The sequence below is a fragment of the Juglans regia genome, chromosome 15 (assembly GCF_001411555.2).
Source record: "Juglans regia cultivar Chandler chromosome 15, Walnut 2.0, whole genome shotgun sequence".
In the NCBI taxonomy this organism is placed as follows: domain Eukaryota; kingdom Viridiplantae; phylum Streptophyta; class Magnoliopsida; order Fagales; family Juglandaceae; genus Juglans; species Juglans regia.
Window position 1 is genome coordinate 654,204 of NC_049915.1, and position 14,068 is coordinate 668,271.

Below are 14,068 nucleotides of genomic sequence, written 5' to 3' on the forward strand. Positions count from 1 at the left end.
TATCCATTCACTCTCTATATAATAATAAAATATTATTAATTTAATAATTTTTATATGTAATTTATTTTTATCACATTTTATATCTCTACCAATTAAATGTTAATAATAATTATATTCTAAATAAATTAATATTAAAAAATCATACTTTTAAAGTTATTTAATATTAATAAAAAAAATATTTGATTAAATTCATTTAAAATTCTATCTAAATTTTTTAATTACAAATCAAATAATATTTTTACTTTGAGTGAGAAACTAATATTTTAATATTTGTTTGGAGTGAGAAATTAATATTTTAATGTTTGGTGAATCAATTGTGATTCTTCATATTTAGTCAACCACTGTAACAAAAGTCTAAATTATTTTAGATTTATCAAATTCAATGTGCGATATTTTTGATATCAATTATACAAATTTTAGTTAACTTCCTCATTTGGCCAAATCAATGAAGATGCTCTTAAAGGGTGTAAATCGAGCTTTATCACCATGTCCGGCCCTAACGTTTCTTGAGAATGAATTGAGCTAAATTTTTAAAAATTTGAAATAATTATTAAGATATAAAAATTGATGGAATTAGATTAGGTAAATTCTAAAAAGATAGACTTAAATCTAAACTTTTAGTTATATATGGATGTGTACTGTAGCACTATCAAATCAATTATTTACAGTTATCTGGATTTTTTTCTTTATACTAAAATTTATAAAGGAAAAAAATATCTAAATAAGATTAAATAAATAGACTGATAGTAAAATATGATAAAAATTAAATAAATTAATAATTAAAAAATAAATATTTGTTGAATAAATATGATTTTATTATTATATAATGAATAAATGAATAATCTAATGTAGATATTTTATATGAATGAAATAAGCAAAATCAAATTCATCTCATAATATTTTATTATTATATAATGAAAAAATATCTATTTTAATGTGAAAATTTGATGTGAATGGAATAATCAAAACTAAATTCATCTCATATTAGATAAAAGTGAGACTTGCGTTTGGAACATAAACTACTCTCAACTCATTTCAACTTATCATTACAATTTTTTCAATTCCCAACACAAAATATAATAAACAATTTAACTTTTTCAAATCTGAAAATAATAATAATATTAAAAAATAATATTATAATAATATTTTATCATCTCAACTCAACTCACTTGACTAATTCATTGAGAGTGCTCTTACATCTTTGCATGAATATCAAGTCTAAAAAATTCTTATGTCCATTGATTATAAATTATTGAGTAATTCTACATATAATCATGAAATACATAAACGCTACATAATCGCTTTAAAAAAGAGTGGGATCTACTATTAAAAAATTAATTTTTTTCATATGGATTCTATATTTTATTTATTTTTTTCAAAATAATTACGCAACGGTTGTACAATTCAAGATTGCAAATATGTTTTCTCTAAATTATTTTTCTATTTGAAAAAAAATGCACTTTTTGCTCTATGTTGTCAATATTTTTCCGTACATTATTATGGGAATCATGCTATCTTATCATTGATATCGACGGAGAATAAAAATATTTTTATATTTTATATTTAATAATTTTTTCTACATTTTTTTAAAAGGTGTGAAACGTGTACAATGTGTAGTGATTGGAGAGAAAATTATTCATGCAAATATCATTTCCAGCATCCTATTATTTTTCTGGGGACGTGGTGCACTCGTGTCCATGCTTTAAAAGGCGACGGGGGGGAATTTAACCATCCCACGAACTTCACAATCGACTCGCGCGCGCCTATTTCTTCTATCTCTGCTCTGCGACTCTTCGGAAAAAGCAATGGCGAATTCATTGGTTACTGGGCTAAGAACTCTCTTCGCCGTGTTGGGCTGTGCTATGGTGGCCACTCTCATCTTCACCATCTTCGTCGATGGTCTTCCTTTTCGCAAAGAGCTCCTTACCCCGTACTCTCTCTCTCTCTCTCTCTCTCTCGCTCTCTCAATATATTGGCCATAACTTGTAGTGAAGTGGAGAAGCTGGCTTTTTGATCCCTCCCTCATGCTAACGTTTTTACTATGGTTGGCCTCTAATGTTTCTAGATTGGGCTCTTGGCTTCTCATTATAAGATAATCCCATACATTATAGCAACATATTCTTGTTTAATCAACTCTTCATTCGTCGGATTCCTGATAGTTTAAAGTTGTCACTTTTGCTCCTGCCAGTTTAACAGGTTTTATTCATAGATTTTGCCTCAAGAAGACTAAAATTGATATGTGCTTTTCATATATACGCATCTAACATGTGTGTAAGATCATCATGGAATTTATTTAGCTTGTTCTGTTTTCTTCATTGCTACTAGTTCTTTAATGAAATATATAAGTATAAAATCAAAATCATGTATTGGAGCAAAAAATTACGAAATAAAGAGACGATTTTTGGAAATTTAATCCAGGTGGATGGCAGCAACCTTGGTCGACTTCTATATCAACGTTGTACCTTTGGCGGTATGTTTACCACATCTTCATTTCTCGAAAAAAATATTTTATTGAAAACGTAGTATTTGTTATTTTAAATATTTTTTCTTGAAGTTCCAACTGAGAGCTTGAACGGAAGTACAATAAAGAAAAAATCGTTGAGTTTGGTAAGAAATATGTTGAAGTTTCTAATGGGAGCAAAATTAGTACAAATCATCAAATTTCATTAATGATTTTAGTAAGAGCGATGAAACGTTACCTGTCTAGTGTTTTCTGGGAAATATCTCTCAGTTGCTTTTTTTTTATTCTGTATATTGCACATGGTTGATTCAGTAGAGGAGGATTCAAATTGGTGCTATCCTAGTTGTACTTCTGACATCTGACATCTGACATCTGATGGTGTGGATATGAACTTTGCTTAATCAATTTATCTTGTTTCACCTTGGTTCAAATTTGCCAATTCATCTCCTGGTTTATTGATTCTGTTCAATCACTCGCTGCAAATTTTTTTCTTGGTTTCGAATTGGTGCCCTGGGTTTTTCCTCCAATGGTTGCAGATACTGAAGTTTGTGGAAGATTCGAGGGCAAGACCTCAAAGTCAGAAATAGTGGATTGGGTCGTGCATTTCTTGTTTTGTTGCTATGTCCTCTCAGTTTAGTCATCAATCCCAAATATGCAGAGTGCATGATTTGACTGATAGCTTAGATTCCTATTTATAGTTGAAGGAAATTGTCTTACCTAGAATTCTCAGGTAATCAGGTAATTTTGCTTGTTGAATAATAATTTATTTGAACTAATGCACTTATCTACCATATCAGGTATGGGTTCTCTACAAGGAATCTACCTGGCTCAGTGCAATACTCTGGATAATCCTGCTAGCATGCTTTGGCAGGTATCAAGAGTCCAAAGAAATGACGTTGAGCCTCAAATTTACATTATCATGTTATTCGGACCGCTTCATTTATGCAATAATTTTGTTCACTTTGTGGTTTTGAAACATTTCATTTCATTTCATTTTTATGGTATTTTTTTAACGAGAACTGCAGATTCAGGCTCATTATTTCTCTTTCAAAATTTATTGATATTTCTTGGTTTGCTATCTAAGGCGAAAGTTGGGAATGAGCCTTTGAGTCCTTTTTGCAAATTTAAAGGTTTTAAGTTGTTTACATGTCTTCAGTGTTATTATTGAAGTATCAAACTTGTAAATGAGCTCGTGACCATCAATTATATAATTTTCATGGAACTTGCACTCTTGTAATGGAAACCCAGCGGTTATAGTGTCATCCAGTTCAGTGTCAGCACAAATGGGAGGGCTGATCATTCATTGTATGGAGTTTTTATGATCTCTCGTTTTTCCGCAATTTGGTTGTTAATTTTTTCTCTTTATTTTTGTTTTTCAGCATTACTACATGTGCCTACATTCTTATGCAATTTCTCAAGTTGTCGTCTCAAGAATCTTTACAAGATCCCATGTATTATGTTCTGTTGCGGCATACAGACAAGTATGTATACAAAACTACTAGTGTGTGTGTGTGTAAATATAGATATATATTATTTTGTCTGCAGGTATATGTACCTATGCACTAGTGCCACAAAGAAATGGTAGGTTATACCATCAGTTTTAAGCTTGTTGCCTATATTTGAGTTAGTAGTTATTTTACTTTCTTTTCTAGTTTGGGGTGGGATCGGAGATAGTTTTTAGTATCATTAACTGGATTTGAAAATGTTGTATTTTCTCAATTATAATCGGAAGGTTGGGATTAGAGAACTAAGTACCTTTAATCAAATATTGTTGGGGAAATGGTTATGGCAGTATAATTGGTGCAAGGTATGGGAAGGCAGATGGCAGATTTGGTAAAGAGGCTCGTGGGTGCAATCAATAAATAAGCATTACGGCTAGTTGAGGGAGGTCTAAAGTTTATTAAGTTTGCGGGAAAGGATGATAGGGGGATTGACTTTGAAATGTATGTGCTACGAGATGCTGAGCCAAATGATTTATTTCCATGCTTTGTTTCTTATGGCCAAGTATTGGTATGCTTAGCAGCCAGTTTTATATGGTCTTTCTATAGCTAAAGGATTCTGCCATGTAATCCTAGGTGTTGTTAGGATATGTGCTCAAATCAGTCCCTCTTTTTAATATCCTATATTCGATTCTCCTATCCAGGTTCAACTGTAGTGATGAATTTGATGTCCGTTCTTTTTTAGGATATTTATAGGGTGTATAGTGATTTCCTTGGAAGAGAATCTGGCATATAAAAGTTCCCAGAGAAGATGATCTGGAAAAGATCCTAATGTGGATAATCTCAATTCTCATCAAGAGGAATTTTAATTTGGTGGAAAGGCATAACATGTGTAAACCAAGTAGTGAGTCACTATATCATTTGCTTCTCAATTGTCTAATGTGAGAGTTTTATGGTCATTTGTCTTCACTTTATTTGGAGTTCAATGGTGATGCCAAATAAGGTTGTTGATGTTCTTTTTAGTTGGGAAGTAAATTTGAGAGACAAAATAGTTACTTTTATATGCATCCTTTCCCTCTCTTTGTCATTTGCAGAGAGAGGAACAACCATGTCAATCTTTCAATGGTTGAATGAAAATCACTATTGGAGATTGTTGTATGATTGGACAGTTATCTTTGGTAGTATCCCCACCTCCTTTTCTTTTGAAATTTACATTGTTTTCAGTTCATCCTTTTGTAAATACCATGTTTACTTGAGTTTTTCTCTTCTCTAATAAACGTTCATTACCTATAATAGAAAGGACATTTTATATGTAACCTGTGAGTAATAGCTGTAATGTAATCTTCTGGATTTATTTTTCAATGAAGAAAATGTACTTGCATATTTCAGTAAACATGTTTATTTTTGGGTTGCCTATCTACTTCACTCATAATGTTTGCTTTATTTTGAAAACACTCATTGCATAGGGTTAACATGGAGCAAAAGATGAAGCACTCTTCTGTTGTGACTTTAAGAATCGTTTTTGTTGCTTTGGGTTGTTTGATGACGGGAACTTTGCTTTATACTCTCTTAACTGATGGTTCTCCTTTCCGCAAAGAGCTTTTCACTCCGTAAGTTCTATTTATCATCATCATCATTGAATAACAGTTCCACATTAATAGTTTATTCCACAAAAAATAATGTTGGTATGAAAGTCAAGAGAAGATACTCTTTGATGTGTTGTATCATGCTTTTTACATTATGTTGAGAATGTGTGATGTTACATTGTTACCTAAAAAATACAGGCGAGCAAGCCGTTGGGTTAATATTACCTGATAGAAGCGTATGTTTTTACATTCCTTGGGGCATGTATAAGTAGCTGTTAATTGTAATGGCATAACCCTCACATAAAAAGATTTTTATTTTTGCCTTTAATTTTGCTTTTTTATTTTGTTTTTGTTTAGTCAATTCTCAGGCTATGATGTCTTTGTTGTTGTTCCATACGTATGAAACTTCTAGGGCTTTTGTTAACAGTAACTCCAAATTGGCAGTTTTAAAAGTGGTGAATTGAGTAGCATTCGTGCTAGTCATTTTCACTAGCTGAAGCCACTTCTTGCGGATGGATATTAAGATGCAATAGTAAATGTGTATTTCACCTACTGCATAGATTGCTGTTGCACATTTAGGAGGTTGAAGGTACGGTTACGACACCTAGCACTAGATATGATAATTTCAGGGCAAATAAATGGGTCTGGTCACTCACCACCTTGTTCTTGGAGGCAGATGCTATTTGTGCTAAAGCTAATTTCTACTTTTGCTTTTGCTATTTGTACATGCGTGAGCACATAACATGTCCCCTCTTCAAGTTTCTGTTTGTGAAGGTCATTTATCTGTAATATGAATGAAATGATTTTGATAAATGCATGCAGGTGGATGCTAGCAACACTTATTGACTTCTATATCAATGTTGTGGCTTTATCAGTATGTCCCTAGTGCCTTCATCTTTGCAGTTTTGTTGCTATCTGCAAGCATCTGATGTCACCATTAACTTGTGAGGAACAGCTAGAAAGTCAAAAAGTAACTTTGTGGATGGAAACTTTCATCTTGCTAGTAGGCATCCTATGATTTTTATGCTGGGTTCCTAGAATCAGCTTTAGGAACTGAAGATGGATATTTCCATGATAATTTGGGCACCACTTGTGTCAGTTTCTAGAAAGTACCTATTAAAAGAAATATTGATTCTAAGGTATAGTTTGGACTTTATCTTTTGTTTCGGAAGCAAACAGTAGTAAAAGCTACGCATATGGGGTGCTCCTACGGATGAGCTTTTTGAAGTATTAATGTATTCCAGATATATCTGGCCAAAAAGAGGTCTCAGGAATAGAAATTTATTTTCTTCTTCAATTATGGATGGTTGAACATTCTCCTGAAAACTTTCTTCTAACACAATCCAAATAAAAATTTTGTTTGGCAGAAGGATAGGAAAAATCTCATAAGTTCACTTAAGGTAAAATAATCTTAAGCTGCTCAAGTGATTGATTATGATTGCCATGACTCATACCCCTGTTCCCTGATTTCAATCCTCTATTTAATTCTTATAGAGAGAAACTTTCTAATTGAATTTGTATTTCAAATTTGAGCCTCCTAAAACTGAGCATAGATTTGATCCTTAACAGTTGCAATCAGGTGTTTATGAGAGCACCATAAAGGTGAAAAGGTCCCCATAACAATGATGCATAAGCTCAAAGAGTCAAAGTGAACTTACAAGTGTGTTTTTAACCCCTTGCAAAAATGTATTTTGTGTTTCTGCTGTTGGTTGAACATGGACCTCTGCTCAGCTTATCTGACTGACTTGGACCACCAAATTAAGCCATTAAGAATGTCAAGAGGATGAATCGGGTCCATTCTATTTTGCTTTGCGATGAGTTTCTTCTAATTTAAAATTATCTTTTTCTTCTTTTCTTCCTTTGTCTTTTTAAAGTGAGATGATGAAATGTAACAATATGTGACGGAAGATTTACGTTGAAAAGTGTCTTACATGCTTGGCTTTTTAATATCATCATTATGTTTTCTTTTTTGAATAATCAACATATTCAAACTTCTGTGTTAAATATCAGGTTTGGGTTTACTACAAGGAATCAAATTGGATTAGTTCCATCTTTTGGATAATTCTATTGATATCTTTTGGCAGGTAATTTTTCACTCCTGATTTCAAAAGTTAGCTGTGCTTTGATTTTTCTGCTTATGGAAACATGCAATTTGATGATGTTTGTAATGTTATGATACTGTCTTTGATGACTACTAATGGAACCTTATTGACTGAAATGCCTCGTACAACTCAATATGAGGATTTTCAAACATTAAAATGTAAAATTTTCTATTAAGCTACGTAAATTGCAAAGGTAAAATTTTGGAATTTCCTGATATAAAAATGCATCTATATGAGAACACTTTTCTTGTTCGTACTTTGCTCATAATGTGTTCATCAATTGGATTCTAACCAGTAACCAAGTAGTCCTATTTTATGTGCTACATTTATATTGGCATAACTGCTCATCTCTATGCCTCCAACATGGCATTTGTTGAAAGTAATGATTTTTGACATCTATCTTTTTGTTTATGACCGTGTTTTTGAGACAATTGTATTCATTTTTCCAGCATTCATGGTTATTATATGGAAAATATTATATGTCATACCCTCATTTCTCTTCCAACCCATGTTATTGATGTGGTATTGCCCATCAAAACCCTTATTTAAAAACATAAGCATCACTAAGGGTTGATGTAGTATATAGCATAGATCTTATTATATAAACCTTAATTATTGCAAACTGCAGTCCAAATTATTGGTGCATCTTTTTCAAGGACAGATATCATACAGCATTTTACCGGACTGGTTAAGAATCTATATCTTAGTGTATTAAATCCACATTTCATCTTCCGACCTTTGTCTGTTTTTACTAAGGACTCGTTTGTTTTCACAACTCCTCTCAACTCATCTCATCTCGTTTAATTATTACAACTTTTTCAAATTTCCATACAAAATAAAATAAACAATTCAACTTTTTCAAATCCCAAAACAAAAATAATATTAAAAAAATATATTCTAACAATATTTTATTCAACTTTTAACTCAACTTATCTCATCTGCAAAAACAAACGAGGCCAGTGCATTCTTGTTCCCTTGCACTTTTGCTGAAACTCATTATTGTTTTTGACTACGTATGGATATGAATGGATGGATGTTTCAATTTTAGGCTTTCACTACCATCACAGATTGTTCCTTTACTAAAGCTTTTAGCAGCATGGACAAGAACTCACTTGTCTTATGACAGTACAAATCTTACAAGTGGACAAGAAAAATATAACTCATATTAAGATATAAAGGGTGAAGTTTTTTCTTTTGCCACATCTTTTCTATGTTATCGTTTGAGTGTCCATGCTATCCTAACACCAGCATGGGGCATAAATTTGTTCTTGGTGTTTCAATGTATTTTGAATTTGTTACTAATATTTTTTTTCTCCCGTATTTTAGCATTACCACATGTGTCTATATTGCTTGGAAGCTGTTCCAGCTCAGCCCCCAAGATCCAGCATACCTTGTTTTATTGAGTAGTGGCAGCAGGCAAGTCTAATCACATGCTGGACTTTTGAGTTGTTATTCTACATGCAAGTAATAAGACCGGCTGATCGGGTTTAAAACAATTAAATCACCATTTGTCCAAAAAGTTTTGAATTGATAAATGAATAATGTTATTATTGTTTTTTTTTTTTTTTTTTTTTTTTCTGGTCTTGGAATTGATAAATTATTATCGTTGTGTTTGTGCATGTTAGGGCAGAAAACAGGTATAATGGACTTCATGCTGAGACAGTGCAACACTAGTATTGATAACCAAGAAGGTTTTGAACCCCATCAGAATGCACAAAAATGACTGAGCAGAACTTTGTTGGGTTTGAACCTTGGTGATCTATTTCATCGACGGTGCATTGTTAAGCAAAGTAATCTGCAATAAAGGTCCTCTGTCTACTTCGTGTGCGTTTGTGTTGCTCCCCTTTCATACTTTTTTTCTTATGAAAAATTTTGTTGATGCTAATATAAGCCATGAATTCAGTTTCAACATACTACGACTAAATTTAAAGCTGTGAAACGAGTCCCTTACTTTTCATACATAGTTACATTTTGGAGTTCTCAATTGACTTCTTTCATACAGAACAAAATTCACCAGGTGTACATCTTCTATTCAATGGCAATGATGATAACGATAAGTCATTAAACTCATGGGTTACAGTTCATATCTTTTTATTTAGATCTACTTGAGGTACTTTTAGATACATAAAGCTAATACTCCATATCTAGGGGTAGTACTCCACTTAATTGATCGTGTTTAATTTATTCTCATTGGAGTTGTCAAAATGTAAGAGCTGAATCGGTGATGAACCCGTACAAGGCGGCAAGTAAGGAGGTGGTTCACGGATACTCGTCTCTGGTGTGTCACCATTTCTTACTATAAAGACAGTGTTCATACCCCAACTTAGATGTCTATCCAAATGACAGTGCCATAGCCATACTCCTGCAAGAATTTATCCATTCACAATCAGGTTATGATTTACTTTCCATACCATGTAAACACTTTATTAAAAACTTGACGTTAAGATTGTGTCATGTTACGTATTTTCATCCACTGAGGTATGCATCAAAACTTACGTTTCGAGCAAGTGCATCAAGTGACAAAGTTTGTTTAGCCTTGAGGTCACATTGTAAAGAAATTGCAATGAGGTATCTTTGTGGAAGAAAACCAATTAAGAAACATACCAGGATTACTTGCTTTGAATCTAAGAGCAAGCCATCCATTCTTAGGCACGGAAACGGTATTCATCTTAGGTGGATCAACCAAATTGTAGCCTTTTGGGTCAGTCTCATTATCAAAGTTGCCACCTCCTGAGCCAACCACGTAAAAGGTGTAGCCATGCAGGTGCATTGGATGATCCTCCGATGCATCAAACACATTGGTGCCCTGAAACACTATCTCCACCTCTTCATTATAATCAAGCATCTTCACCTTGGTTCCTTGGATGGTATCGGTGGCATTGTCGGGCACGTCCAAGGCTGTGAAGTTGAAAAAACTCGGCGGGAAATCTGGAAAATCTGTGGTGTAAAACCCACTCAAGTTCCTGGAATGAAGGTTGACTTGTGTAATTAACATCCGATGTAAACATTAATGCAGTAGGATTACAATATTACGGTCTACTGATTTTTTTCCCCCAACAAACCACTTACATTGAAGTTTTTCCCTCATTGGATTGTGAAAGAAAAAGTGATGAGAAAGATGACCCAAATATAAAAAAGAGGTACCTGTAGTAGGCAAGCAGTACATCTGTATCTTGATTAATCCAGCTGACGTTGTTTAAGGCAGAAGAAAGAGCACTACTTGAGACTCCCTCATAGTCAAAGACAACATTGTTCATCGTAACAGTGATATACATTCTAGTAGTGATGTTTATGGGGATATTAACAGGATGGTCTTGATCTGCTAAACTCCTAAGACGATTGGTGAAGTTTAATGCAGATTTGATGTCCTGGTACGTTGGAAGACTGCTAGGAAAAATTGGTGTTGATGAGGAAGTACTGTAATTGCCTGAATATTCAAGAATTGCAGTGGCATTTGTTTGATCGTAATCTGTGACATCTGGCCGGGCACTGTCAAATTGTCTAGCAGCAATGTAATATCGGCCAAGAGGCTGGTTTGCTTTGACCAAAATGTCCATTGTTTGTCCCGGGGAAATCATCACAAAATCGGTTTCAACAGGTTTGAGGTATGATCCATCCATTCCTACCACCGTGAGGCTGTGTTGAGCAATCGCAAAATAGAGCTCTGCGTTCATGGCTGCATTCACCAAGCGAAGCAGATAAGTCTTGCCGTAATCCACTCGCCATTTGTATGTACTTTCTGCAACACAACATTAACAACGACTGCATTTATGTATTATAGCAAAAGGCATCATGGATGGTGTGTATTAATTTTCCATGCACGTACGGTTAGAGCAAGGGAGGAAATCACCCGGTTGGCCATTGATAATATAAGAATTGGAGCGAGGAGTGTCGGCCCCAGCTTCGAGGTCCTCTGCAACTTCAGCGTTCACGTCACCCTTATACCAAGATCCTGCAATATGCAATCATATCCATCCTGTCACAACATAATTTGCATGTGGAGAGCAGAGACAGAGAGAGCATGTGTGCACAAACAGACACATGAAGAACAATGAATTTACTGTTTTATATATGTCTCTGTCTGGCCATGTCCGTGCGCACACCATCTTTTATTTGTGATAAGAAAAGATCATGAATTGGATTACTTACCGAGAACGACAATTTCTTCAGCATCAGGCTGGGGAAAGGGGAAACCTGTGTTGTTGGATGGCAAAACGACAATAGCACCATGGACACCAGCTCGGGTCCAGTCACTATGTGCATGCCACCAAAGGGTGCCTTCCTCATCCGAAAATATGATTTCGTAAGTAAAATTGGATGATGGCTCTATTGGACATTGTGTTATGTACTCTGGACCGTCCGACCATGGATTCCTTGGTTGATGCACTCCATGCCTGTTTTCCAATTAATTAATTGAGAAATACTTTAACTATTAAGAAATTATACAAAAGTAAATCTACAAACTGACGTTGTTTGATTTAGAATCTCAGATTGTAAAGTTACTTTTATTGTAAAATAGATCTAACAGATCACGTAAAGTCACATCAGTTTGTAGGTTTACTTTTATGTAATCTTTTTATATGTAACAATTCTTTAATTCATTAATTCTCTCTCTTTTTTTTTTAAAACAAAACAATTATTACTAAAGGAAAAATGATGAACGCACATCACTTTTTATAATATTTTACACAATAATGTTTTAAAAGAAGCAGTATTTTTATAAAATATCTTATAAAACTAATATTATTTTACAAAAATATTCTTATTTTATAATATTTTATTGTGAAATATACTGTGGGGGATATCATTATAACTCTTAATAAATAGAGTTTAGGATCCTGCTGATCCCACCTGCCACCTAAGGGTCAATCGTTAAGACTTCTCCAGCGCATGCAGCATATCTACCGATCGAGCTACCTCTTTACATGACTTCCTTAAGCTATAACTACACATCAATCCTCAACTCTTTTGCCATAATTTACACAAGACATGCACGTGCTGACAAGACTCGTCCAATTGGATGTGAGAGAGAGAGAGAGAGAGAGAGAGAGAGCTTACCAATGAATGGTAACACCATAGGATCCTTGATTATGGACATTAACATAAACAGTATCTCCTTTTGTTACACGAATGACAGGGCCTGGCAAACTTTCATTTACAACCAACAAGCTCTTGCTGCTACACAACCTTGTAAAGTTTATCTCCTTCAGCTGCATGCACGCACGTGTAAAGTGTATACCAAGATACATTTATGAGAGAGAGAGAGAGAGAGAGATGCATGATGAGATGATACTCACAACAAAATCATAGTAATGGATCATGTTGGCTTGAGCCAAACCAGGTAACATCCAGCAGATGATGAGGAGAAGGCCGATCCCAAGAAACCCTGAAGTCAGAGCCATGGATCCCTTCTCACTTCTCAAGCTATCTGCCTGATCTGCTTCCGTGCTTGCAGAGGCCAGGCTCATGCAATATGCTCTAACCAGTACTGGTACTGATAATTGGAAAATAGGCAGTTTAGACTTATGGAGACCAAGCTTATGTATAATATTATCAATTACGTTGTACTGAAACTTCTCCCTTCAATCGTGTTGAATTCTCGTTACGACCTTTAGTAATGAATGTTGGTTGTAATTGTAAAGGTTTGGTGGAGGGACTAGAAATTAAGGTAGAAATTCTTTTTGATCTTCTTCGGAATTATTTATTTATTTATTTATTTATTTTCCTTTGTAGTTTATATATTTTCTGGTGCTAGAAAATAAATGTTATTTGTTCTAACCAACTAGAGATTTATATACATATATACTAGATGAAGGATCAAGGTAGCCTGCATATGTTCTAGTTAGCAGGCTGATTAATGTTTTAAGTTTTAAATATTAAAACATTTATTGAAATTAGTGGCAGAACCACGTTGCCCCATGGGCCAAAGTTTTTAAAAATGGTAAAAAAAAAAAAATGGTAGTGCTATGTGTACTTCTAATTTTTACTTACACTTTTACTTATAAAACTCATTTTATTAATTTTTTTAAAATTTATAAATTATAATTTTTAGCATATCAATAGCTAACATGTAGAGAATTAAATTTTTTATAAATTTTTCTTCAGTACAATTAGTATTTTCCAAAAAACAATATTAATAAAGAAGACTTTATAAAAATTAACTTTTGCCCCCTTGTTTTTTTTTTTAAATAATTCTATCCCTAGTTGATTAATATTTGGTGTTCCCTTCTATTTTTAAAAATAGTAATAAATCATATATATATATATATCTACTCTATTATAATAAATAGCTATCTGATTGTAAATAGTAATTTTTATTATTTTTCCGTTAACTTTTGTTATTTTTTCGTTAAGTTCTGTTTTACCAAAAGACTCTTAAAACTCTTGACCATTTGACGTGTTTTACCAAAAGGTCCTTAAGACCCTTGATCATTTAACATGTAGCTCCCTTGTAGAATTTAATGAATGATCATATTTTAC

The 14,068-nt window shown here is 33.5% G+C and overlaps 2 protein-coding genes across 3 annotated transcripts; one reads left to right on the forward strand and one right to left on the reverse strand.

The window, feature by feature from the left end:
• Window positions 1-1,721: 1,721 nt before the first annotated feature.
• On the forward strand, window positions 1,722-9,572 carry LOC108981171. 2 transcript variants are annotated; one of them, XM_035685916.1, is made up of 9 exons: window positions 1,722-1,930; window positions 2,419-2,470; window positions 3,259-3,332; window positions 3,841-3,942; window positions 5,367-5,510; window positions 6,309-6,360; window positions 7,497-7,570; window positions 8,915-9,004; window positions 9,219-9,545. In XM_035685916.1, the coding sequence occupies exons 1-9, from the start codon at window positions 1,806-1,808 to the stop codon at window positions 9,229-9,231; spliced, it is 726 nt and encodes a 241-aa protein (XP_035541809.1). In that variant the 5' UTR covers window positions 1,722-1,805; the 3' UTR covers window positions 9,232-9,545. The 2 variants fall into 2 exon arrangements, with proteins under 2 accessions (XP_035541809.1, XP_035541808.1); XM_035685915.1 differs by having other exon boundaries at window positions 1,723-1,930; window positions 9,214-9,572.
• On the reverse strand, window positions 9,513-13,144 carry LOC108981170 (putative laccase-9). The gene is made up of 7 exons (XM_018952257.2): window positions 12,886-13,144; window positions 12,647-12,798; window positions 11,738-11,982; window positions 11,415-11,540; window positions 10,733-11,327; window positions 10,193-10,551; window positions 9,513-9,950 (listed from the first exon to the last, which is right to left on the reverse strand). The coding sequence occupies exons 1-7, from the start codon at window positions 13,054-13,056 to the stop codon at window positions 9,751-9,753; spliced, it is 1,848 nt and encodes a 615-aa protein (XP_018807802.2). The 5' UTR covers window positions 13,057-13,144; the 3' UTR covers window positions 9,513-9,750.
• Between the last annotated feature and the right edge of the window lie 924 nt (window positions 13,145-14,068).

Coding starts and splice junctions, on each gene's coding strand:
- LOC108981171 (XM_035685915.1), top strand. CDS start 1,806: ATGGCGAATTCATTGGTTACTGGGCTAAGAACTCTCTTCGCCGTGTTG. Junction 3,943..5,366: donor CTGTTGCGGCATACAGACAA/GTATGTATACAA, acceptor CTCATTGCATAG/GGTTAACATGGAGCAAAAGA. Junction 9,005..9,213: donor TTATTGAGTAGTGGCAGCAG/GCAAGTCTAATC, acceptor TGTGCATGTTAG/GGCAGAAAACAGGTATAATG.
- LOC108981170 (XM_018952257.2), bottom strand. CDS start 13,056: ATGAGCCTGGCCTCTGCAAGCACGGAAGCAGATCAGGCAGATAGCTTG. Junction 11,983..12,646: donor TATGGTGTTACCATTCATTG/GTAAGCTCTCTC, acceptor ATTGGAAAACAG/GCATGGAGTGCATCAACCAA. Junction 9,951..10,192: donor ATTCAAAGCAAGTAATCCTG/GTATGTTTCTTA, acceptor AAATTCTTGCAG/GAGTATGGCTATGGCACTGT.